Source organism: Grampus griseus (genome assembly GCF_964374135.1).
Source record: "Grampus griseus genome assembly, chromosome: 9".
Lineage (NCBI taxonomy): Eukaryota > Metazoa > Chordata > Mammalia > Artiodactyla > Delphinidae > Grampus > Grampus griseus.
Window position 1 is genome coordinate 74,848,376 of NC_139003.1, and position 27,201 is coordinate 74,875,576.

Sequence of the window (27,201 nt, forward strand, 5' to 3'; positions counted from 1 at the left end):
TATCTCTGGTCCATTCCTCCATGTCCAATATATAGGCTGATTTTTTACTAAAGACATCTAGCTTCCTTTCTTAGTAGACGACTGAGTGACTGGCAGGTACCATGAGGTTTCATGGCCTGTGCAATATAGCTCAATAAGCACAGTGTCAGTGTGCTTAACAGGTTGATACACCTACACATCTGTTTCACACCAGGTAAGTTTTAAGACTACTGACATTTCAGTGGCTATTTAATTTCACTGTTTTTTTAATTTTTCAGGATCCTTTTGAGTCAACAGCAGGAAATTTATAAATAAACTTTTTTTTTCCCAAGGAAAATCTGAAGTCATAGGAGCTTAAATCTATGAACCACAGCTTTCAGGTGGTGACAATAGTTATACCCCTCTTGTTTCCCGAAGCCTAACTTTGGTGTTGATTTTGACAGTTAAAAAGCAATAAAGTATGTTTTGATAGAAAATACTTTATCTTAAAGTAGATGTCTGTTTTGATGTACAGGGGGACAAGGAGAATCCTGATTCCATTTGGGAGACAGCACTGTTTTTAGAATAAGGCAAATATGGAATGACAACTAACACTTTGTTTTTGGTCTGTAGTTGTACAACTTTCCTTAAATTTTTTTTTTTTAAATTGGAGAGATAAAAAAAAAGGATGGATATTCTGCACGAGCCTGGAAATGAGACTGTAACTTCAGAATTCTCATTTGATGTTTTACTTTGCACTTATAAATGGCACGTTCCTAGTGCTCTTTTGTATACTCAGTCACAGGTTTTTAGACTTCAGTGGAAAAATGTAAATAACTGAGGATATAACTACCAATAAAAACATCCTCATTCCATCAGTTATTACTTTATTCCCTAACGCTGACACCATTAGAATCCCATTACAATATTTATTAAATATTTCTATTAGAAGTACCAACCTCTCCTTTCTTTCTGCTAAAAACTTCATCTTGAAAATATTCACCATTTACTGTTATTTATAATATTTTAATATAAGTTGGTTGTCTTTATTATTTCTAATATTAAAACAATTGGAAAGGCTGATTTCATTATAAGTTATCTACCTTGAATCTCCCAAGGTGAACATTATTTCATTATTTAAGTAGACTGCTTAATAATAAGTACTGTATAGGAATTGTTTTAAAATTCTTGAACTTAATATTTTCAGAGATGCTAAAATGGTTTTAACTGTCATTAAACGGAACTCATTGATGTGTGTCCTATACCAACCCAAAATGATTATTTTCACTGAATTGATCTCCTTCAAAGAGACGATTTAAGCAGTACTACTTAATTGAATTATCTAGAATTAAGCCAACATCCCTATAAACTATTATCTTTAGATATTCCTTGGATATTGCTCATGAGAGGCGGCAAATATTTGTATTAACTGCTGACTGAAAAATGATAAGAAAATCTTAACAATTTTTCTAGTAGATAAGTAGATAAAGTAGTAGATAAAGAAATCTTGGGTTGCTAGATTGAATTGAAATGATACTCTTCTTGTCAGGGTCCTTTCATGAAGCCTGCTGAGTCTCCCCTTCCCCACCTGTACCTGTTTTTAAAGTTTTCAAGTGCTTATTGATTACTAAAAGAGTTATTTTTCTGAATCCAGTGCTCTGTTCTCTTAGAATTGGTGTTCTCAAATTGTCGTATGGGAACATTTTATGATATTGATGCCAAATAAAAGTTGACTTAATTGATCAGCTTATTTGGACTATTCTTGTCAGTGAAATGATCAGCTTTGAGGGCTTAAAACTTTGTAGGGGTCTTGGCTCACCACTTTCATATGGTGGAGAAATAGGAGACTATGGGACTTCCCTGGTGGCGCAGTGGTTAAGCATCTGCCTGCCAGTACAGGTTCGATCCCCAGTCCGGGAAGATCCCACATGCCACGGAGCAGCTAAACCCGTGCACCACAACTACTAAGCCCACGTGCTGCAACTACTGAAGCCCGAGCACCTAGAGCCCGTGCTCTGCAACAAGAGAAGCCACCACAGTGAAGAGTAGCCCCTGCTTGCTGCAAATAGAGAAAGCCTGTGGCCAGCAACAAAGACCCAACGCAACCAAAAAAAAACAAAAAAAAATAGGAGCGTATACTCTAGAGAAAAAGGGATTCTGCATATTCCCTGCCAAAACCAAACAAGGAGTAAGACCAGCAGAGTGAGGACTAGACCCTGTAAATTGCAAAGGCAGAAAACCACATGGTGCCATATTTTATGGAACCATCAGGTTCAAAAGGTTTACCCTGAGTACCTTCTCTTATTCTTTTTTTTGGTCTCACCACCGGGGCTTGTGGGATTTTAGTTCCCTGACCAGGGATTGAACCCAGGCCCTTGGCAATGAGAGCACAGAGTCCTAACCACTGGACTGCCAGGGAATTCCCTCTTAGTACCTTTTCCTACTTAAAACTCTGAAGTAGACTCATCACTGAGCTTAGTGTCTGGCCCAGTGTGGGAAGTCAAGTTTGTGAGGATGAATGAACCAGTGTAACTTTATATAATATTTCATAAGCAATTTTGTCAGTTGGTTTTATAGGACTGGATTTAAATATAGGTGGGCCCTAAATCAAAAGAAGTGAAGTTACTTTCAACACAAAACACATTTTCCTCTTGGAAATATTGTTTACTAAAGGTATCACAGTGCCTTTTCTCACAGTATCATAGCTACCTTCCCTCTCAAACAGGCCTTCACTAAGGAGACAGTCCTACACTGTCATCACGGTGGAAACTGGCAGTTATACGTTGCATGTGATTTTAAAAGACCTGTGTGTAAAAGAAGTGTAAACCTTATAGGAAAATGGTGTTACATTAAAAAATTAATGAAGCTTTTGTAAGAGTGCATCAGTAGTGTTTGTCACCGTCAAAAGAGTGTTGTAGGAGCAGTGTGCTGGAGTCAAAGAGTGAGTCCTGCTAAAATGATCAGGGGCACCTGTAAGAACGAAATATCCAAAATGGACAGCAGTAATCCCAGGTGGTTTAGACCTATAGCTGTGTCCCGCAAGGACTGACGTTGCTGGAATGCAAGTGTGGGTCACCATGGGTATCCCTTAAGCTTCCTTAGTGGTCAGTATAACAGGCGCCGGTGGTAAAAATCAGTGTTCTTTGCCACTTATGCACAATAAGTATTTCTCATACCTGATTGTTTGCAGGCAGTTTGGTTAGACAGGTGGTCCTCACATTCAAGTAGAAGAGGTAAATTCTGAGGTAAATTCTCAGTAGAGTGCCTTCCTAGAATGTCTTCCACAATAGGAATATTGAGAGCCTCTGTTTTGTTTTGTTTTCAAGCATCTCCATAACACACTTTTGTAGTTTTGTTGTAAAGTCAACCTCACAGCCCTCGTACCCTACAAAGGTGCAGTACCTGAAGTTCCCACCTTCAGGGATCAGTTTCCTTTTGTGTTTAGTCACTGTGCCTACAAAAAACCCCAGTAAAAATACGACTCACCAAGAGAGGGATGACTTCAGACTCTCTGTAAGCCACGGCCAGCCATAATTATTATAAATTAACAGATCAGTCCCCTTAAGGGACAGAGAAGGCAGAAACAAAGCTGTAGGTATTTGATTGAGGGCCACAGGTGGGAAGGGATAAGGAGACTAGGGATGATAAATCTGTGTGGTAGTGCTTTAAAGGACTCTCGTCATCCTGGAATTAGCTGGCTACATATACATATACACTAATTACAATTAGTGGCTACATAAATGCAGGGCTAGGGGGTAAGAGGCTGAGGGAAACCAACAGGGAATGAAGTAAATATTTACTATACCGTGTCATTCAAAAATTACTGTTGGCTACCTTTGGTGATTGTTCATATGATGACCCAAAGGCACAGTAAGATCTTTTATCCTAGAAGTATTAAATCATGTTCAGATAGGTTTCTTGTGATAGTCTTTGAAAATTGGTGATCAGTATAAGAGAAAGCTAACTTCATTGCTATAAACAACAGCAGATTGTACCATAGCATATTGTACAGTTAGCTGGTTATAAACTGCAGTTTGAGCAAATATTTTGTCATATATTACCAGTATGACAGTTCGTCTAGAATTTGAAATTTGGGGATTAGGCTGCAGCAGGGATTATGAAGGAGTCAAACTCAAAGTGTATGAGATGTATACAAGCTTGAAGCAGTTAGAGAACACAGAGGCCGAGGTTGGTGAAGCTGCCACCGAATGTAGCCAATTAAAAGTCCCGGTATGGGATAGGTAATGACAGCCTTGGTGGTCTAAAAAGAAGAGATTCCTCTGGGTTGAATTAGTCCATGGAAGCTTCATGGAAGTTTTCTTGAGGGACACTTATTGGTAGAGTTTAGATAGGAAGAAAGAGAAAGAAAAGAATATATTGAGTCCTAAGTATGAATATATCTTTTTGGTTTGATAAGTATGAGTATTAAAAGTTTTCATAAAATGCATACAACGTATTATTTAACTGAATGGAGTCTAACTTTTTGCTTTAAAAAAAAAGAATTTAGATATAGGTGGAAGAACTGAAGAACTCAATCATTGGTCTTTTTTCTTTTGTGAGACCTTTTTTTTGGTCCCTTGTCTTCCTTCCTCCCTCCTTTTCTTCCTTCCTTCCTTCCTTTATTTCTAAAAGAAAGAAGCTGTTTTGTAGAAAGAGCATTTCAAGTCTAGGTATAGGAGCTTAGGCAAGTCAGCCTTTCTGAACTTCAGTTTTCTGGTCTATTAACAGAAGGTTTAAATCTTAGGATTTGCGTTAATATCAATTATGTTCATTTGACTCTTTGATCTTCATTCACTGAGTCTCTTTCTCCCTGCCATCCTTAAGTTTTTCTCATTTTCCCATATTTAAATGTAAAAAGGCTTACCATCTCCATTTTGTTTTTTTCTTTACCCTGCCTAACTCTTCCAAACCTCCTGACTGGGTGCATTATCTCCTATACTCCACACATCTGAGACAGAGTTGATGTTTGTCCCATTGGTGAGAACATTTTATTAAATGGGTATGTTACTGCATTTTGAGATTTGAGATAATCATTTAAAGTATAATATGCCTTCCTGTGCCAAGATAAAAAATTACACGTCAGAGTTCATCTAAAGGCAAATCTTGTCATTGAGATATCTGGCAAGGTGCTAGCGCAGAGATGCTCCCCTGCTATTTCATGTATTTTCTACTGAAAGGACAAGAGCTGATATTGAGCATAATATTCATATCAGGTTTCACTTTTGAACTGAATTTCATCTCACTTAAATTTCTGAGTAGATTTGAGTTGTGTGTCTTGGTGGTATGGTTTTAGTTTGAGAGTGGAGGGGGGAGAACATGCTGTGACTTTATAAAACAGTAGTGATTCTTAATTAGTAATTCCCTTTGAGCTGGTGTCTGGCCTCACTTCCCACTCCTTGCTAGTTTTAACTGATCAGTAGCTGGGAACTGCCCGTTTATATGTTCACTGTTCCTGAGTTTATCTAGCAGCTTACAGTAGCACAGTCACGCCCTGCCCACCCACACCCAATTGTGGAAGCCTTTTTTCTAGCTGTGATGCTATGTTTTATGAAGAACTTAAGTTACAAGAGTATTTTCTTCCAATGGCTGATTATTAAATCCCTTTCTGGACTTTGCGAGGTTAATATGTTTACAGAAATATCTGTGTGATCCCATTGAAAATGAGTGCATTTAAAAGTGGGTACAGCCTAGGAAATTAAGTACAATCAAGTGTTCACTTCTAAAAAACTAGATATGCCCTAATAGTGTGCTATTTGGAAGGAAGGCAAAGATTGTTTCTGATCCATCTTGTAGTTGAAATTCAGCTGCATAGTATAATAGCTCTTTAGGTGTTTAAGTTTTTAAAGCCTTAACTTAAATTACTTTTAAGTCCACATTTATGTTAAAACATTTAGTACTATTATAAGCATCTGATGTGAGAAGTTGTTTTCTTTGTACCATACTTTTGGTACTACTTGCCTAATTGTTGTATTTACTTTTTCTATTAAAAAAAATAATATATGCTCATTGTAGAAAATTCAAACATAGCAAGATGAAAAGGAGAAAGCCAAAGTGCTCCCAGCATAACAAACAGTCCTCAATAGTTGGTGAACATCATTCCAGTCCTCTCATTTTTTTTTAATTTAGAATTTTTTATTGTTTTAATTTTATTTTTTATTTATTTTTTGTTTTGGCCGCACCTCATGGCATGCAGAGCTTCCGTGACCAGGGATCGAACCCATGCCTTCTGCAGTGGAAGCACGGAGTCTTAACCACTGGACTGCCAGGGGAGTCCCCAGTGTTCTCACTTTATATATGTGGGATCATGCCATACGTGCTATTTTACAAAAACTTTTTTTTTTACTCTCTCAGCATTTATATTGTGGTATTTTCATGTCAATGAAAATACCATCCTTTTGAAGGGCTGTGGAGTATTCCTCATAAGGATATATAATATTATCATTTATTTGTAATAGTGACTCTATTTCTGTTTTGTAAGTAAGTTCATTTGTACCATTTTTTTAGATTCTACATTATGTGTGGATATCATATATTTGTGATATCATATATTTGTCTTTCTCTGTCTCACTTCACTCAGTATGACAATCTCTAGGTCCATCCATGTTGCTGTAAATGGCATTATTTTGTCCTTTTTTTATAAGCCACAGTGTTTTTTTTGTTTGTTTGTTTGTTTTTTTGTTTTTTTTTTTTTTTTTAGCCACAGTGTTTTGATGTAATTTTCATGACACTGCTTCTAGGAATGTTGTGGCATCTGGCATATACCTCCTCTCTCCCCTAGCTTTGCTTGATTTTCTCTCAAAACGATGCAAAATAAAGTTCTCAAGTCTTAAAAATAAAAACTTTCATTTTGCATTTTGGTTGTCTTGATTATTGTTAAAATTTACATCTGTAGTGTTTCTATTATTTGAGGATTCATGTGTTTTCAGAATAAAGATTATATTAAATCAATCCTTACTCTCAAGGAAAATAGCAGGCTGATGTTTTTACCCTAAGGCATTTGGAGAAAAATATTACAGCCCTTCAACTCAAGAAGGGCTTTCACTTTCACTTGCTGTAGCAGTGTCCTACAGCTGAAAAGTCACACAAGACAAGATGTAATGGCATACTCAGTCATCAACTGCAGACTTCAGTGTGGTGGGGATTCAGAAAAAGGAAATCAGGGAAGCTTGCAAAAAGAAAAGGAGTCTTGAGCTTGAAAAAAGTCTAGAATGTGATATATCACAGCAGAGGCAAGAAAGACTGACTGGGACCAGGAAAGACAGGACTTTATACATGGGTATGTCTGCATATATATGTGTGGATGCATACATGGGTGATGTGTCAGAACTTAAGAAATCCTTCTACCTGTGTTTTTTCTAAGCTTTCCGGTTTTCTCATTTTCATATCTTCTCAGCAGCTAAGCATATAACCTTGCCTGGAATAGGTACTCAATAAAAACTGCATTAAATTATATTTTTAGGGTAACAATTTCCTGCCCACACACATACACTGTGACTCTAGTGCTCTTCATCCATCTGTTGCTAACATGAAAGCTCCATGCCCTTCTAGCTTGCCTTGTAGCCTGTGAGTGCTGGGAGCCATAAGTAATTCTTCCTCCACCTACAGGCCCCAGGTTGGGAGTGGTCCCATGACTAGAATAAGACCTGGCAAAGATATCCACTGAGCTGACAAGCCTGACTTCCCATCTGTTTTTATCCCCTCTCTGCTTGCTTTTTCAACTGCACACATCTCCTAGGTAGTATAACAAGTTATCAAAGGGCAAACGTTAAATCACATTCTCAGTACTTTATTTTGGATGGGGGGTAGATTGAGGGAATTGGGTAGATTTCCAAGGGAGGTTGGCCCATACACGCACCGAGAAAAAAGACCGTAAGCTCCCCTGTGTAGAACCAAAGGCAGATATGCTCTAACATAGGTGCATTTAACACCTGACAGGTATATTTAATGAGCCCAAATGTAAAGCATTACATTTTATCTGAAATGAAGTCTATTTTGCATTCCAGGTAAAAAGAAGGATATTTCACTTACCTGTGTAGAAGATGAACTATTAGGCAGAATATTATATATAGCTAGTATTTATCAAGCATAGTGTTTAACATGTATGGTGACCAATGACAGTATTGGGAGAGTTGGAAAAGGGCTTCTAGAGAAATGAGAGCCCACATTGCAAGTAGATAGAAACATGTGCCTATTCCCGTGTTACACACACACACACACACTGCAGACACACACGCTAATCAATTTTCCCTTGGACTTAGAGTTCCGAGAGAGCAATGCATTTTAATTCTTAAATATGAAGTATAACCAAGTCCTGTATGACTTATGATCATCCGTTCCCTACTCAGACCCTTGAGTAGTATTGGAAAGTTAGAATTATTCTGTTACCAAGCTCTTTGAAATTATTTCATTCTTTGGAACCTCATAATCTTAGTGTCTAAGTGTTTAAGCTCATCTAGCTAAAAGAAGTAGTATATTGTTTTTTCAGTTCCAGCTTCTACCTGGGCAGTTCTTTTTAATTTGAAGAGTATCAGGTCTTGGAGACCATTTCAAAAAATATCTGGCCAACTTTCTCATCCTGAAATTAAGGAAGAGTTTAGAAAGATAATGTTTTTAAGGATGTCTTTAGAAATTATGGGAAAATTTGCATATTACTTTCTAATAATATCAAATAAATTGGGTGTAAGAGTGGCAAGACTTGAGATTCACTAAGTTAATGTACCTTATTAATGAAATTGTATTTCTCTGCTAATGAACCTGGTCAGGTAGGAGCTACGAGTAGATCTGCATAATATGTAAGAGAGTAATTTTGTTTACTTTTGAGGTATTGCTCCCTGTAGAATATTTTATCGCTTACTTTTTTTTCACTCTGTGGTACACAGTTTCCCCAAGAAAACAAATGTTTAAAATATTCTTCCTCAGTTTTTCAAATCCATTGAGTAAAACTGAAGCTTCAGGAAGATGTTACGTTTATCCTGCAGTTTTGTGTGCCTACCAATAAAAATACCACTGAGTAACCCAGGGGGCCTCATAGACTCTAATTTGAGAATAAGGAAGGGATTAAGGCTCTGTTTCTCTGGTCACCTAAAAAGCAGAATGTTTATCATCACTAGGAGTCAAGATATTCTCAATCAGGGACTCTTCTTTTACCTGAGAGACCATTTCTTACGTTCTACGATGCTTTGATCTAATTCAGTGAATGCCTGAAAAACAGGACATTAGCATGATAGATATCAAATTTTCCCAAAGGGAAATCCACATTAATAAATCACAGTGCTTTGATTGATGAGATTGGAAATTATTTGGATTTCTATCTGACCCTAATTATTTTCAACCATTTTCAGAAAGCAGCAGGAACACTGTAACTTCCTTGCTTTAAAAGGGGGAGGATCCAACAAGCTATAACTTTGGGAGCATTCCCCCACATATTTACATAGAAGAAGGGCACAGGTGTCCTTGGATGTCATCAAACATAGGAATCAGTGGTGCTGTGAACAGCCTTTATTGTGAAGTACTGATAGGTGCCCATTTCCTCTCATTGAGAAGAAAAAAGTTTCCAGACTACTCAGGTTATTCAAGTATTTCATATTATCACAGCTTTAAGAGTCTGGCTGACTATACTGGCTCACCTGAATATTTACGGAAAATTAATATCTCTCAGAAGTCTACAAAATGCCTTCTGGCTTTAGACATTAGTAGGTTAATGGCAGTTAAAGCTTCAGATTATCCATTGATTCTTTATATCCCTACACATCCGGCAAAGAAGGGATGCGCATAATTACATTTGAAAAAAAAATCTTCCTTTAAATAACAAAACTGCTTATTTTAGTATTTTCTTGTATTGTTATCCTCAATAACAGAAGGAATAGAAGACGGGGTGTTGGTGATACATACAAATGTATTAACGTTTATTTTAGAGCCAGAAAAGACCCAAAGCCGTCACTGTCTTCCTCTTGCCTTCTGCCACGACTAACCAACATTCTGAAGAAATCATGCAAGATTAAATAATAGTCTCAAGCCAAACATTCTTATATGTACTCTGATAAATTTAACATATTCTTATGTTTTGTATGTTCTCAATTATATCTTTGCTTCATCCTTTCCTATTATAGTTTTCCATTACTGAAATCTTCCTGTCCTTTCCTGTTACAGGATTATAGCTGGACAGACATCCGCTGCCCCTTTGAAAAACGAAGAGACGCAGCATGCGTGTTTTGGGACAATGTAGTTTACATTTTGGGTGGCTCTCAGCTTTTCCCCATAAAACGAATGGACTGCTATAATGTCGTTAAAGATAGCTGGTATTCCAAACTGGGCCCTCCAACACCTCGAGACAGCCTTGCTGCCTGCGCTGCAGAAGGCAAAATTTATACATCTGGAGGTTCCGAAGTTGGTAAGGACTTATTCAGTATTTGTTTGTGCTTTAAAGCTGAGGGTCTTGGCTTTCATATTTAAACAGAGTTGGTATTATTTGTTCAGGTACTTTTTGACAAATTTAAATACATATCTGTCATATTTTAGAGCACATTTCCCTGAAGGTTTACCTTACTCTTTCTAAGTCATTAATTTACGAGAACTTCAACTTCCTAGATTATGTTAACTATCCATTTTTTGTCATGACAACGGTTTCATTGACGTCATCTGGATTTTAGTTTCATTGTTGCCATCTGGATTAGTTATTTTATATACGTAATATTATTTGCTTTAAAGATTTTGGAGTTTGGCTTACTCATAGACCCACATTCAGGCTTTTAAAATCTGTATTATCTCTGCTTTCTTTGTATCAGAAAAAAGTAAGAATAATCTTTTTCATTTGCTTTATTCTTTAACTTTGTTTTTTTCTTTTGGCTGCGTCGGGTCTTCGTTGTGGCATGCGGGATCTTCGTTGCGGCGCGTGGGCTTCTCTCTAGTTGTGACGTGCAGGTTTTCTGTCTCTAGTCGTGGCACACGGGCTCTGTAGTTAGCAGCACTCGGGCTGTCTAGTTGAAGCACGTGGGCCTAGTTGCCCAACCAGGGGTTGAACCAGTGTCCACTGCATTGGAAAGCAGATTATTTACCACTGGACCACCAGAGAACTCCCTATTCTTTAACTTTTTAATGTAATGATTGGAAGTGGTATCTTAAGCTTATTGATCAGAACAGGGTGTGGGTATGGGTATAAAAACCTTTCTCATTGACGGATAATTTATAAGTGTCCACTAGTGTTCGTTTATTAAATGAATAATTTTTCTAAATGAATATTCTAGGTGCAGACTAGTTTTTATATGCTTTCATCTTTTCAAGTGATTTCTTTAGCTAAATAATGGGCTTATAAAGAAAACTAGGAAGACCAAGTAAATCTAAAGTATGGAATTTAAACGTTGTCTTTTTGTTTTCTTTTATGATTTTTATATTAGCCCAAAGACTGTTTTACTTTTGGTCAGCATATTTATTTGTTTTAAGTTTCTACCCCCACTCCCACTAGATGCAAAATGAATACAAGAAAGATTATGATTTTCTAAATGTGACTTGAAAATCATAAAAGATTATGATTTTCTAAAACACTTGAGTGTTTTATACATATACTTTTTTGTGGAAAGTATAGTAGATAACTTCATTTCTTCAGCATTTACTCTACTAAGTCAGTTTTTGACTTAAATAGTAACTCTTTTTAATCTGCTATATACTATTTCCCTTTAGTGTCAGCCGACTGAATCTGCCAAATTTGAAATGTTTAAAAAGTTAAAAAGAAGTTGCTGTTAGTCATGACTATTACTTCTTCTGTTTGTTACTCTTTGAACTTTGCTCTTCATAGGCTTTGGTTTTGATAGAGACTTATAAGTGTGTTATTGCTTTTAAGCGTTAGAAGAGTCCAGAAAAGTGGAAAGGGAGCAATAATTTGATAAAGTTCTAGCTTCGTTTTTCTTGGGAAAGAAAAAAAGCACTTGATCTTTAATGGTATCATTTCTAAAAGTCTTTATTGAGCTCCTAAAATGTGCAGAAGTTGCAAAACAGGATGGGTGTGTTTTGCTGTTAAAATGTATAATCAAAGTACACCAGAAACACATAACGATACTTTGAGTGTATATTCAAGAATGGACCGGCATGACTTCAGGGCCTACCCACACAACTGCTGAGAGCAGTCAGGAAGAACAGTTTTGTTAATGATGCAGTGGCTGTTGCAGAACATTAAATGACAAGCCTGAGGATACTCTCAGATAGTAGTCTTCATATTTTAAGGTATAGACTTACCATCTGTAAACAGCTGTGTTTTTCCCCCTCTCTATAAACATTTGAGGTTCAGTTAATTCCCATCATCATAACTGGGCTGGAAGACATACATAATGTTTCTTATTTAATTTGAAAATCTTTTGAAATCAAACCAATTTCTTTTTTTTTGTTGTTTAATTACCAATTAATAAGTCTCTCCAGCAGATCCTTTTCTGAATATTTTCCAAGGTCTATACAAACAGAGGTAGCTTTTTCTGAAACTATTTCTACGTTTTGTTGTTGTCGATTGAGTAAAGACTCTACAACCCTAAATTCTTTCCTCCAGTAATTAATGATTCAACTCTACAGTCAACTCACTCCAGGCCCACATACACACTAAGTTAAGCAAGATGGGGTCCTTTTCTTTTACAGGAAACTCGGCTCTGTATTTATTTGAGTGCTATGATACAAGAACTGAAAGCTGGCACACAAAGCCCAGCATGCTGACTCAGCGCTGCAGCCATGGGATGGTGGAAGCCAACGGCCTGATCTACGTTTGCGGTGGAAGTTTAGGGAACAATGTTTCTGGGCGAGTACTGAATTCCTGTGAAGTTTATGATCCTGCCACAGAAACGTATGTATCAGTTTAAAACTCTTACTACACAATTAATTGTATTCTATAAGCTCAATGGAAGAAGATGTCAAAAGGCAGAAGGAACCCAGCAGAAGGATTTTTGAATGTGCTAGGGTCAGGGGCATGTTTATAGCCTTGACCCTTCCTCTACACCTTAAGAAATAGCTTGACCTTATACCCCATGGGAGCCCCTCTCTTTCTATTCCTGCTTGTGCAATAAATAAATGTCTGTGAATAAGAAAATATGACTGATTCATCAAACTCAAAATATTTTCGTTTGAGAGATCGGGAAGTGTAGAGAGGGGGAAACAATTTATGACCAGTAGTAAATTTGCCTTTAGTTAGAAATATTATGTATTGGTTCGTGGCATTAATGAATCATACCCCTAGGTATAATGTCTTTTTTGAGTTTGTGCTTACTAAAGTATGTTTGGATTCATATTTATTGAATAAAATTATTCTTTTTTTTTTTTAATATTTATTTACTTATTTATTGGGCTGCGCCATGTCTTAGTTGCGGCATGTGGGATCTAGTTCCCTGACCAGGGATCAAACCTGGGCGCCCTGCATTGAGAGCACAGAGGCTTAACCACTGGACCACCCGGGAAGTCCCTAAGTAAAATATTCTTAAGTCAACTGGGAAGTAAAATAAATGCTTTTAAAAGGCAAAATACAAAGAAATAAACGGTTAGCCCGTTTTTCTGATCTTGTAATTAATGATGGAACCCATTCAATACAGCCAAAGGATATGAGCCAGTTATTGATAGTGGGGGGTGGTAAGTATAGTGTAATTAACTAACAAGAAAATGAACGCAGGTGATCTTCCAGTCAGACCTTTTGTTGATAATCAGAAACATCCAAAGACCTTCAATAAAAAAATTAACTTGCTCGTTTGAAAGGATTGTTCTTCCTTTACTAGAACAAGTTATTGGGCAAATATGTTCAACATAAATGTTATGCCAAAGAGCCGCACCAAAACTCTTATGCTCAAATTTTGTACTTAGGAAATATTTCCAGGCTACAAAACATAGAAGTCTTCTACTCCAGCTATTGCTTTTATTAAATTAAGCGTAAAGATTTAATTATAAAATATGATTGTCATTTGTAGTTATTTATGCTTCCCACCTATTTTTGAAGGATTTAAGGAAGCAAAATTAGTAACTCCTTTCCCAAAGAAAAGTGCAATTACAATTGTTCTTTTCTCATTTTTTGCTCAACTAGTCACCCATGTTAGGGATAGAATTGAAAGAAGCTTATCTTGAAACATATCTTTTGCTAAGTGTCTAGACTAGGAAATCTCTTGAGATCATCACACTTAATACTTCCCAATGTTTTTTTTTTAATTATTGGAGTATAGTTGCTTTACAATGGTGTGTTAGTTTCTGCTTCACAACAAAATGAATCAGTTATATATATACATATGTTCCCATATCTCTTCCCGCTTGCATCTCCCTCCCTCCCACCCTCCCTATCCCACCCCTCCAGGCGGTCACAAAGCACCGAGCTGATCTCCCTGTGCTATGTGGCTGCCTCCCATTAGCTATCTACCTTACGTTTGGTAGTGTATATATGTCCATGCCTCTCTCTCGCTTTGTCACAGCTTACCCTTCCCCCTCCCCATATCCTCAAGTCCATTCTCTAGTAAGTCTGTGTCTTTATTCCTGTTTAACCCCAGGTTCTTCACAACATTTTTTTTTTTCTTAAACTCTATATATATGTGTTAGCATACGGTATTTATCTCTTTCTCACTTACTTCACTCTGTATGACAGACTCTAGGTCTATCCACCTCATTACAAATATCTCAATTTCATTTCTTTTTATGGCTGAGTAATATTCCATTGTATATATGTGCCACATCTTCTTTATCCATTCATCCGATGATGGACACTTAGGTTGTTAACATCTCCGGGCTATTGTAAATAGAGCTGCAATGAACATTTTGGTACATGACTCTTTTTGAATTGTGGTTTTCTCAGGGTATATGCCCAGTAGTGGGATTGCTAGGTCATATGGTAGTTCTATTTGTAGTTTTTTAAGGAACCTCCATACTGTTCTCCATAGTGGCTGTACCAATTCACATTCCCACCAGCAGTGCAAGAGTGTTCCTTTTTTTCCACACCCTCTGCAGCATTTATTGTTTCTAGATTTTTTGATGATGGCCATTCTGACTGGTGTGAGATGACATTTCATTGTAGTTTTTTTTTTTTTCATTGTAGTTTTGATTTGCATTTCTCTAATGATTAATGATGTTGAGCATTCTTTCATGTGTTTGTTGGCAGTCTGTATATCTTCTTTGGAGAAATGTCTGTTTAGGTCTTCTGCCCATTTTTGGATTGGGTTGTTTGTTTTTTTGTTATTAAGCTGCATGAGCTGCTTATAAATTTTGGAGATTAATCCTTTGTCAGTTGCTTCATTTGCAAATATTTTCTCCCATTCTGAGGGTTGTCTTTGGTCTTGTTTATGGTTTCCTTTGCTGTGCAAAAGCTTTGAAGTTTCATTAGGTCCCATTTGTTTATTTTTGTTTTTATTTCCATTTCTCTAGGAGGTGGGTCAAAAAGCACCTTGCTGTGATTTATGTCATAGAGTGTCCTGCCTATGTTTTCCTCTAAGAGTTTGATAGTTTCTGGCCTTACTTTAGGTCTTTAATCCATTTTGAGTTTATTTTTGTGTATGGTGTTAGGGAGTGATCTAATCTCATACTTTTACATGTAGCTGTCCAGTTTTCCCAGCACCACTTATTGAAGAGGCTGTCCTTTCTCCACTGTACATTCCTGCCTCCTTTATCAAAGATAAGGTGACCATATGTGCGTGGGTTTATCTCTGGGCTTTCTATCCTGTTCCATTGATCTATATTTCTGTTTTTGTGCCAGTACCATACTGTCTTGATTACTGTAGCTTTGCAGTATAGTCTGAAGTCAGGGAGCCTGATTCCTCCAGCTCTGTTTTTCGTTCTCAAGATTGCTTTGGCTATTCGGGGTCTTTTGTGTTTCCATACAAATTGTGAAATTTTTTGTTCTAGTTCTGTGAAAAATGCCTGTGGTAGTTTGATAGGGATTGCATTGAATCTGTAGATTGCTTTGGGTAGTAGAGTCATTTTCACAATGTTGATTCTTCCAATCCAAGAACATGGTATATCTCTCCATCTATTTGTATCATCTTTAATTTCTTTCATCAGTGTCTTATAATTTTCTGCATACAGGTCTTTTGTCTCCTTAGGTTGGTTGATTCCTAGATATTTTATTCTTTTTGTTGCATTGGTACATGGGAGTGTTTCCTTAATTTCACTTTCAGATTTTTCATCATTAGTGTATAGGAATGCCAGAGATTTCTGTGCATTAATTTTGTATCCTGCTACTTTACCAAATTCATTGATTAGCTCTAGTAGTTTTCTGGTAGCATCTTTAGGATTCTCTATGTATAGTATCATGTCATCTGCAAATAGTGACAGCTTTACTTCTTCTTTTCCAATTTGGATTCCTTTTATTTCCTTTTCTTCTCTGACTGCCGTGGCTAAAACTTCCAAAACTATATTGAATAAGAGTGGTGAGAGTGGGCAACCTTTTCTTGTTCCTGATCTTAGTGGAAATGCTTTCAGTTTTTCACCATTGCGGACAATGTTGGCTGTGGCTTTGTCATATATGGCCTTTATTATGTTGAGGAAAGTTCCCTCTATGCCTACTTTCTGCAGGGTTTTTATCATAAATGGGTGTTGAATTTTGTCAAATGCTTTCTGTGCATCTATTGAGATCATATGGTTTTTCTCCTTCAATTTGTTAATATGGTGTATCACGTTGATTGATTTGCGTATATTGAAGAATCCTTGCATTCCTGGAATAAACCCCACTTGATCATGGTGTACGATCCGTTTAATGTGCTGTTGGATTCTGTTTGCTAGTATTTTGTTGAGGATTTTTGCATCTATGTTCATCAGTGATATTGGCCTGTAGTTTTCTTTCTTTGTGACATCCTTGTCTGGTTTTGGTATCAGGGTGATGGTGGCCTCATAGAATGAGTTGGGGAGTGTTCCTCCCTCTGCTATATTTTGGAAGAGTTTGAGAAGGATAGGTGTTAGCTCTTCTCTAAATGATAGAATTCGCCTGTGAAGCCATCTGGTCCTGGGCTTTTGTTTGTTGGAAGATTTTTAATCACACTTTCAATTTCAGTGCTTGTGATTGGTCTGTTCATATTTTCTGTTTCTTCTTGATTCAGCTGCTTGGCAGTTGTGCCTTTCTAAGAATTTGTCCATTTCTTCCAGGTTGTCCATTTTATTGGCGTAGAGTTGCTTGTAGTAATCTCTCATGATCTTTTGTATTTCTGCAGTGTCAGTTGTTACTTCTCCTTTTTCATTTCTAATTCTATTGATTTAAGTCTTCTCCCTTTTTTTCTTGATGAGTCTGGCTAATGGTTTATCAATTTTGTTGATCTTCTCAAAGAACCAGCTTTTAGTTTTATTGATCTTTGCTATTGTTTCCTTCATTTCATTTTCATTTATTTCTGATCTGATTTTTATGATTTCTTTCCTTCTGCTAACTTTGGGGTTCTTTTGTTCTTCTTTCTCTAATTGCTTTAGGTGTATGGTTACGTTGCTTATTTGAGATGCTTCTTGTTTCTTAATGTAGGATTGTATTGCTATAAACTTCCCTCTTAGAACTGCTTTTGCTGCATTCCATAGGTTTTGGGTCATTGTGTTTTAATTGTCATTTGTTTCTAGGTATTTTTTGATTTCCTCTTTGATTTCTTCAGTGATCACTTCGTTATTAAGTAGTGTATTGTTTAGCCTCCATGTGTTTGTATTTTTTACAGATCTTTTCCTGTAATTGATATCTAGTCTCATAGCATTGTGGTCAGAAAAGATACTTGATACAATTTCAATTTTCTTAAATTTACCAAGGCTTGATTTGTGACCCAAGAAATGATCTATCCTGGAGAATGTTCCATGAGCACTAGAGAAAAATGTGTATTCTGTTGTTTTTGGATGGAATATCCTATAAATATCAATTAAGTCCATCTTGTTTAATGTATCATTTAAAGCTTGTGTTTCCTCATTTATTTTCATTTTGGATGATCTGTCCATTGGTGAAAGTGGGGTGTTAAAGTCCCCTACTATGAATGTGTTACTGTCGATTTCCCCTTTTATGGCTGTTAGTATTTGCCTTATGTATTGAGGTGCTCCTATGTTGGGTGCATAAATATTTACAATTGTTGTATCTTCTTCTTGGATCGATCCATTGATCATTATTTAGTGTCCTTCTTTGTCTCTTCTAATAGTCTTTATTTTAAAGTCTATTTTGTCTGATACGAGAATTGCTACTCCAGCTTTCTTTTGGTTTCCATTTGCATGAAATACCTTTTTCCATCCCCTTACTTTCAGTCTGTATGTGTCTCTAGGTCTGAAGGGGGTCTCTTGTAGACAGCAAATATATGCGTCTTGTTTTTGTATCCATTCAGCCAGTCTGTGTCTTTTGGTGGGAGCATTTAGTCCATTTACATTTAAGGTAATTATCAATATGTATGTTCCTATTCCCATTTTCTTAATTGTTTTGGGTTCGTTATTGTAGATCTTTTCCTTCTTTTGTGTTTCTTGCCTAGAGAAGTTCCTTTAGCAGTTGTTGTAGAGCTGGTTTGGTGGTACTGAACTCTCTCAGCTTTTGCTTGTCTGTAAAAGTTTTAATTTCTCCATCAAATCTGAATGAGATTCTTGCTGGGTAGAGTAATCTTGGTTGCAGGTTTTTCTCCTTCATCACTTGAAATATGTCCTGCCACTCCCTTCTGGCTTGCAGAGTTTCTGCTGAAAGATCAGCTGTTAACCTTATGGGGATTCCCTTGTGTGTTATTTGTTGTTTTTCCCTTGCTGCTTTTAATATGCTTTCTTTGTATTTAATTTTTGACAGTTTGATTAATATGTGTCTTGGCGTATTTCTCCTTGGATTTATCCTGTATGGGACTCTCTGTGCTTCCTGGACTTGATTAACTATTTCCTTTCCCATATTAGGGAAGTTTTCAACTATAATCTCTTCAAATATTTTCTCAGTCCCTTTCTTTTTCTCTTCTTCTTCTGGAACCCCTAAAATTCGAATGTTGGTGCGTTTAATGTTGTCCCAGAGGTCTCTGAGACTGTTCTCAGTTCTTTTCATTCTTTTTTCTTTATTCTGCTCTGCACTAGTTATTTCCACTATTTTATCTTCCAGGTCACTTATCCGTTCTTCTGCCTCAGTTATTCTGCTGTTGATCCCGTCTAGAGTATTTTTCATTTCATTTATTGTGTTGTTCATCATTGTTTGTTTCATCTTTAGTTCTTCTAGGTCCTTGTTAAATGTTTCTTGCATTTTGTCTATTCTATTTCCAAGATTTTGGATCATCTTTACTATCATTATTCGGAATTCTTTTTCAGGTAGACTGCCTATTTCCTCTTCATTTGTTAGGTCTGGTGGGTTTTTATCTTGCTCCTTCATCTGCTGTGTGTTTTTCTGTCTTCTCATTTTGCTTATCTTACTGTGTTTGGGGTCTCCTTTCTGCAGGCTGCAGGTTCGTAGTTCCTGTTTTTTTTGGTGTCTGCCCCCAATGGCTAAGGTTGGTTCAGTGGGTTGTGTAGGCTTCCTGGTGGAGGGTACTAGTGCCTGTGTTCTGGTGGATGAGGCTGGATCTTGTCTTTCTGGTGGGCAGGTCCACGTCTGGTGGTGTGTTTTGGGGTGTCTGTCGACTTATTATGATTTTGGGCAGCCTCTCTGCTAATGGGTGGGGTTGTGTTCCTGTCTTGCTAGTTGTTTGGCATAGGATGTCCAGCACTGTAGCTTGCTGGTCGTTGAGTGAAGCTGGGTGCTGGTGTTGAGATGGAGATCTCTGGGAGATTTTCGCCATTTGATATTATGTGGAGCTGGGAGGTCTCTTGTGGACCAGTGTCCTGAAGTTGGCTCTCCCACCTCAGAGGCACAACACTAACTCCTGGCTGCAGCACCAAGAGGCTTTTCATCCACACGGCTCAGAAGAAAAGGGCGAAAAAGTAGAAAGAATAAGAATAAGGAGGGGGAGGGGAGGAGGAGGAGGAGGAAGGAAGGAAGGAAGGAGGGAGGGAGGGAGGAAGGAGGGAAGGAAGGGAAAAAAGAAAGATGATAAAGTAAAATAAATAAAGATAAAATATAATAAAGTTATTAAAATAAAAAAGATAATAAGAAAAAAACAAAAAATCAGATGGGTAGAACCCTGGAACAAATGGTGGAAGCAAAGCTATACTGACAAAATCTCACACAGACACATACACACTCACAAAAAGAGGAAAAGGGGGAAAATCATAAATCTTGCTCTCAAAGTCCACCTCCTTATTTTGGGATAATTCGTTGTCTATTCATGTATTCCACAGCTGCAGGGTACATCAAGTTGATTGTGGAGCTTTAATCTGCTGCTTCTGAGGCTGCTGGGAGAGATTCCCCTTTCTCTTTTTTGTTCTCACAGCTTCCAGGGGCTCAGCTTCGGATTTGGCCCCGCCTGTGCGTGTAGGTCGCCGGAGGGCGTCTGTTCTTTGCTCAGACAGGACGGGGTTAAAGGAGCCGCTGATTCGGAGGCTCTGGCTCACTCAGGCCCAGGTTAGGGAGGGTCACGGAATGCAGGGCGAGCCTGCGGCGGCCTCTGCCGACATGACGTTACACCAGCCTGAGGCGCGCCGTGCGTTCTTCCGGGGGAGCTGTCCCTGGATCCCGGGACCCTGGCAGTGGCGGGCTTCACAGGCTCCCCGGAAGGGGGGTGTGGGTAGTGACCTGTGCTCGCACACAGGCTTCTTGGTGGCGGCAGCAGCAGCCTTAGCGTCTCATGTCTGTCTCTGGGTCCGCGCTTTTAGCCACGGCTCGCGCCCGTCTCTGGAGCTCCTTTAAGCAGCGTTCTTAATCCCCTCTCCTCGGGCACCAGGAAACAAAGAGGGAAGAAAAAGTCTCCTGCCTCTTCGTCAGGTCCAGACTTTTCCCCGGACTCCCTCCCGGCCAGCCGTGGCGCACTAACCCCCTTCACGCTGTGTTCGCGCCGCCAGCCCCAGTCCTCTCCCTGCGCTCCGACGGAAGCCCGAGCCTCAGCTCCCAGCCCCGCCCGCTCTGGCGGGGAGCACACAAGCCTCTCGGGCTGGTGAGTGCCGGTCGGCACCGTGCCTCTGTGCGGGAATCTCTCCGCTTTGCCCTCCGCAACCCTGTTGCTGTGCTCTCCTCCGCGCCTCCGAAGCTCCCCTCCTCCTCCACCCGCAGTCTCTGCCCGCGAAGGGGCTTCCTAGTGTGTGGAAACCTTTCCTCCTTCACAGCTCCCTCCCACTGGTGCAGGTCCCGTCCCTATCCTTTTGTCTCTGTTTATTCTTTTTTCTTTTGCCCTACCCAGGTACGTGGGGGGTTTCTTGCCTTTTGGGAGGTCTGAGGTCTTCTGCCAGCGTTCAGTAGGTGTTCTGTAGGAGTTGTTCCACATGTAGGTGTATTTCCGGTGTATCTGTGGGGAGGAAGGTGATCTCCACGTCTTACTCTTCTGCCATCTTCCCGGAAGTCTCTTTCTCCCAATGTTTTTTTAAACTGTACCTTTGTACTTGCCAGGGCACACTGGGGATACACCTTATCCTAATCCCATCATCCATCCATCCAGCTATCTATCCATCCCCTCTTGTCCTAAACCATAGGAGCAGGGTATATACCAACTGTCCTCCCTCCTGTATCAGTCTCTACTTTACCTCACATAAATCCTATACTCAAAAAGCATTACAGCATACTAGTTGGAAAACTGTAATCTCATTCATTCTGCTGCCTAATTATTGTTTCGTTTCTAAAAAATATCTTGGAGTAGAGCCCATACCATATGAACTCCAGGCTTCTAAATTCTGAGATCTTTATTCAGGCAGTATCAGTGCAGAGAAAGAGTATAAAGGGATTCTACAACTTCAGTATTTTTTAAAACTAGGTGAATATAATCAGTTTGGGGAATATTTTAAAACTTACACAATTTAGCATTTCTTTTATATATATTGAGCTTATGTATTAAATTTGAATTCTCTATATTCTCTAAATTTTCCTAAGTGAAAAGCTAATGTGAATATGATTATCCAAATCTCATAATGAAAGATGTTATATACTACTATGATTTCCTTTCTAATATGTTGTGTCCATCCAACGTATTTTTTGTAAAACTGTTTCTTCCCAATTTTGACAATTTTTAAAGTGTTTTTTAACTAGAATATGTTCGATTGGAAGCTAAGAAATGAAACCTATGGAAACAACACAACACAGTTTCCACAGTTAGAATTTTGAGAAAAGCTACTGAACACTAAACTCAGGTTGGAGAGAGCAGAGACCTAGTGCATACTCTGCATGTGAATTATAGGAGGAAGGATGTTTCACGAAGTTCCTTAATTCTAAACCTTGAGGAGACTTAGATATATATAAAACATTCTCTTATTTTATATCATAGACATATTTAGAGAAGAAAGGGGTATGTATATTGAATTTTTCCAAGTCAGATCCTCTGTTTAACACACTGACAGCTCACTGTGTGGAGAGGCTGTGGAGGTCAAGTACTGGCTCTCCCACTTTCTAGCTGAATGCCTGTCTTTTCACCTGGAAGAGCACGTGTGTTCATCCTGAAAAACAGGAGGACTTACTTTAACTGAATGCTCAGAAAATGAGAGTGGTGACTGTCAAACCATTTTTAAAACAAACCAAAAGTATGTAAATATAAGGCAACAAGAGTTGTTGATATTTCAGAGTTCATCATTATGCTCTAATTATGTTTTGAAAAGTTAAATGTATTAAATTATTTAAAAGAAGAGTTATGAATAACCATATTAGGGCTTCCCTGGTGGCGCAGTGGTTGAGAGTCTGCCTGCCGATGCAGGGGACACGGGTTCGTGCCCAGGTCTGGGAGGATCCCACGTGCGGCGGAGCGGCTGGGCCCGTGAGCCATGGCCGCTGAGCCTGCGCGTCCGGAGCCTGTGCTCCACAACGGGAGAGGACACGGCGGTGAGAGGCCCGCGTACCGCAAAAAAAAAAAAAAAGAGAGAGAGAGATGAATCTCATAGAAAACAATAACAAAATTGTCTGTGTGTTTAATGCTGCTACCTGTGAATTAGTATCCTTCAACCCTTGTGTCCACATTTATATTCTCAATCTCTTTCTTTATAGTAGTGCCTGTGATCACAGCAACATGCTAATAAGTTATTAAACGTGACAGAATGATAGGAGCTGCCTGAAGTTCTAAGTGTATATTTAAAGATGTATGTGTGAATAGTAACAGATATGCTAATTTGCTGATTGCTAGAGGCCCATGATAAATTCGTTTTACTTACCGTATGTAAATATTAATTAAAACCACATGTGACTAAAACCATATTAGTACCTTATATTTTCTTACATATCTTCCCTGTTTTGTTTGTTACTGTTTTACAAGTTATTGTGAACTATAGGAAATGGATGTCTTCCAAAGACATGTTAATAGTCTCCAGATATCCTCTGTTTCCCATATCCTATTGGAGTTGAAAGGAATAAAATCCCTATTCACCCCACCTATAAATTACTGAAAACCGCTGTTAAACTTTTGTTTTCTAGCTTTCCAGACATGCAGGCGCACATTTGTGTGTGTGTGTGTGCATGTGTACACATATGTGAGTGGTAAATGAGCGCTTACTTGGGATAACAGACCTTTCTTATAAATTCGTATGAGTCCTTTTACTTCTTGTGAACATGTATACTAAAAACTTTCCTTTGTTTTTTCAGGTGGACTGAGCTGTGTCCAATGATTGAAGCCAGGAAGAATCATGGACTGGTATTTGTAAAAGACAAGATATTTGCTGTGGGTGGTCAGAATGGCTTAGGTATGTGAAATTAGTTCACTTTTTCAACTTTTGCAATGAATTTGCTGATATTTCCTTATCTTAAGTTATGAAAATGTTTCTTGATCACATACATCATTAGACTTTTTTTTATAGTTTCTGTGAACTAACGGTTTATGAAACATTGTAACATTTCTGTCTATGAATGTAGGTAATAGCCACCAGTCATTGTGACAGTCTCAGGCGGCTTTAGCACATTTCCAAATACCCTCTGGGGAATGGTATCACATTAGCTTAAGAGCTATTGAGTGGGGACTTCCCTGGTGGTCCAGTGGCTACGACTCCATGCTCCCAATGCAGGGGGCCCGGGTTCGATTCCTGGTCTGGGAACTAGATCCCACATGGTGCAACTAAGAGTTCACGTACCACAACTAAAGATCCCACATGCCACAACTAAGACCTGACACAGCCAAATAAATAAATTAAATATTTAAAAAAAAAACAAAACTGTTGAGTGACAGAAACATTTGAACTTTAATATAACTTTTAAAACTTCTTAATTTAACTTTTAGGACTTGTATTCAGGCTCTGAATGGCAGTGTTTCCTAAACATTTTTAAACGTTGCATGAAAATATTGGTACTACTTTTTTAAATGAGTAAATTTGATCTTTTTATTTTCTTAAATAATGTTGTACTAAAGAATCTTAAATAATTGCTTTTAATAATGTAGAATTTGGACTGAATCTATAAATAAGATTCCACAAAGCTTATTTTAGTCAGTACCTTTAATCACTACTTAAGTATAACAAAGAAATAGCTTTATTTCCTTCTGTCTCTATCCATTGCTGTTTTTCATAAGCTGCTGACAGATAAATGGTAGAAGGAAAAAGAAGGACATTTGAATGATTATAATCAAACTTAATCAGAAGGAAACTTCACTGGTCTACTTTTTAATTTTTCCAGAGCAGATAGAACATCTTTAATTTTATAGAATAAATATAAGTATTTATGATTCTAAAATGACAAATGAAAATTAAGTTAAATTTCTGTTGTGTTCAAGTAGGAATAGGAATTTAAATGGTAGATATGTGAGGATTCATTGTAAACTTCTTACAACTCTTCTGCATGTTTGAAGTTTTTCATAATGAGAGGTTTGGAAAAAATACAAAGAATTATTACTTTAAGAGATCTTAGAATTGTTCATATAGCTGTTCACGTTTTATTCTTTTGAAGGTGGTCTGGACAATGTGGAATATTACGATATTAAATTAAACGAATGGAAGATGGTCTCACCAATGCCATGGAAGGGTGTAACAGTCAAATGTGCAGCAGTCGGCTCTGTAGTTTATGTCTTGGCTGGTTTTCAAGGTGTGGGTCGATTAGGACACATCCTTGAATATAACACTGAAACAGACAAATGGATCGCCAACTCCAAAGTCCGAGCTTTTCCAGTAACAAGTTGTTTAATTTGTGTTGTTGATACTTGTGGAGCAAATGAAGAAACCCTTGAAACATGAAAAATGAGTGAACTTCAAGACTCACTGGAGACTCAAAAGTATGGCCACCAGTGCTTTGTTCCAAGAGTTTGGTTACAAAGTTTTAGTTTGGTGTTTTGTTCTTTTCAAGGAAGTTTCAAGTAAAGTAAGATTCCTATAAAATAGATTTTCTTTTATATGGGATTTCTTACTTCATTCAAAGACCATATTTCAGCTGGCCACATAACCAAGAACATATCTAGCAAGAAAACTTGTAAAGTTATAAGCACTTGGTGAAAGTATGAATTCTTAAATGAATTTCACATTTGTAACAATGATTATGGCAGAATGGGGGATTGACTCACCATAGAAGCAACCTCATCTTAGCTCTAGATTCTATTTTCATACATCATAGAAGTGCTATGTAGTTAGGACTGTTTGTTTCTGTTCAGTCAAGAACTAAGAAATAGTATGAATTGTAAGTCAAAGATAGGCAGTTCTGTTGGAGCAGCTTAGTCTCACGTAATTTTGCTTGTCTTCATTTGTTCCATTTAGTGCCAAATGTATTGCATTTTAAAAGCAAGCCAGAGTGAGTCAAAGCATACACTTATATCTCACAAAACTTCATAAACACATTTTGAGAGTTAAAAATGTACCCAACTCCTCATGAAATATATTCTGTCCAATTAAATAGTTCCATCTTTTTAACACAAAATGTCAAGCCTAGTACCCATCACTAATTTATATCACTTTTTTTCCCAGGGGTTAAAAAAGGATTATGCCTCTTCAGTGCTCACTCTGTTAAATAAAATCCAATCATTATAAGAATTATTACCTAGCAAAAGAAAGCTACTTATAGCAAATTTCTAGGTCACTAGAATAGCACTGATAGTTATACATTTTGAACTTCTTACAGATTAGAAAGGTACATGATTTCTCTTCCTTAGCAGAGCACATCATTAATATTTGACCCAGTTGTCTCTAAAAGTTTTTTAGTTGAGTTAAATATTTGTCATCTTGTATTAATTGCTTATATGTGGTCAGTAAATCTTTTACAAAACCAACTCTTCATTTCTTTCCAAGTAATGTTTTGCCCTTTTACATTATGAAATGTATGGAGTGAGCCATGTAAAGCTGTCACCATCCATGTTTTTACCTGGTAATATTAAATATTTTTAAACTTCAAGTAGACCGCTAAGTTCATTCTTCATTTTAAATGTGTTAGGTAATGGTTGTTTTTTGAACTTGTGAAACAATGTTTCTCTTTAAATTTTTATTGTTTTCTTTATAATGGGGGTTATAAGCTTAAAACCTAAAAATGTTTATATGAAAAAGGAATTATAAAAAGATTATGGTAGATATATTTCTATTTATGTAAGGTTTTATGTACATGACAGCTTTATTAAGATATAATTTACATGTCATACAGTTCACTGATTTAAAGTGTACTATTCAATGGTCTTTAATATATTCACAGAGTTATGCAACCATCACCATAATTTTGGAACACTTTCTTCACCGCAAAAAGAAACCCCATCCTTATTAGCAGTCACTCCCCATTTTCCCTGTGTTACCTTCTTATGGCTCCTGTAACAAATCACCATAAACTTTGTTGCTTAAAGCAACAGAAATTTATTCTTTCACAATTTGGGAGACCAGAAATCCTAAATCAAGGTGCTGTTAGGGTTGAGTCCTTCTGGAGGCTCTGAGGCGAAAACTTGCCATGCCTCTCCTGTAGCTTCTGATGGCTGCCGGCAAATGTTGGTGTTTCTTGGCTTATAACTACATCTCTTCAGTCACTGCCCCAGTCTTCACAGGGCCTTCTTCCCTGTGTGTCTCGTCTCTCTGCATCTTCATGTGGTGTTATAAGAACAACAGTCATTGGATTTAGCTTACCCTCCTCATAATCCATTGTGACCATATCTTAACCAATGACATCTGCAAAGACACTGTCTCCAAATAAGGTCACATTTTGGAGTTTTGAGGAGACATTATTCAACCCAGTTGCATCTCCCAAACACCTCATCCCTAGGTAACCATTAATCATTCTGTCTCTAGATTTGCCCATTCTGAACATTTTTATGTTGAATTTTGAATTTTCCTCTCCGTTGAAAAAAATGTGTCAATGTTTTTTGAGGGTAGAATATCCATTTATCATATTAC

General features: G+C 37.7%; 1 protein-coding gene across 2 annotated transcripts in view; it reads left to right on the forward strand.

Moving 5' to 3' along the window:
• KLHL7 (kelch like family member 7) overlaps window positions 1-26,326 on the forward strand; it is a 63,689-nt gene extending 37,363 nt beyond the window's left edge. For both annotated transcript variants that reach the window (XM_082662113.1, XM_082662112.1), the window contains 4 exons: window positions 10,108-10,348; window positions 12,577-12,778; window positions 23,507-23,604; window positions 24,797-26,326. In XM_082662113.1, the coding sequence (XP_082518239.1) occupies window positions 10,108-10,348; window positions 12,577-12,778; window positions 23,507-23,604; window positions 24,797-25,080 (825 nt within the window). In that variant the 3' untranslated portion in view covers window positions 25,081-26,326. The remainder of the gene's footprint in view (window positions 1-10,107; window positions 10,349-12,576; window positions 12,779-23,506; window positions 23,605-24,796) is intronic.
• The last annotated feature ends 875 nt before the right edge of the window (window positions 26,327-27,201 follow it).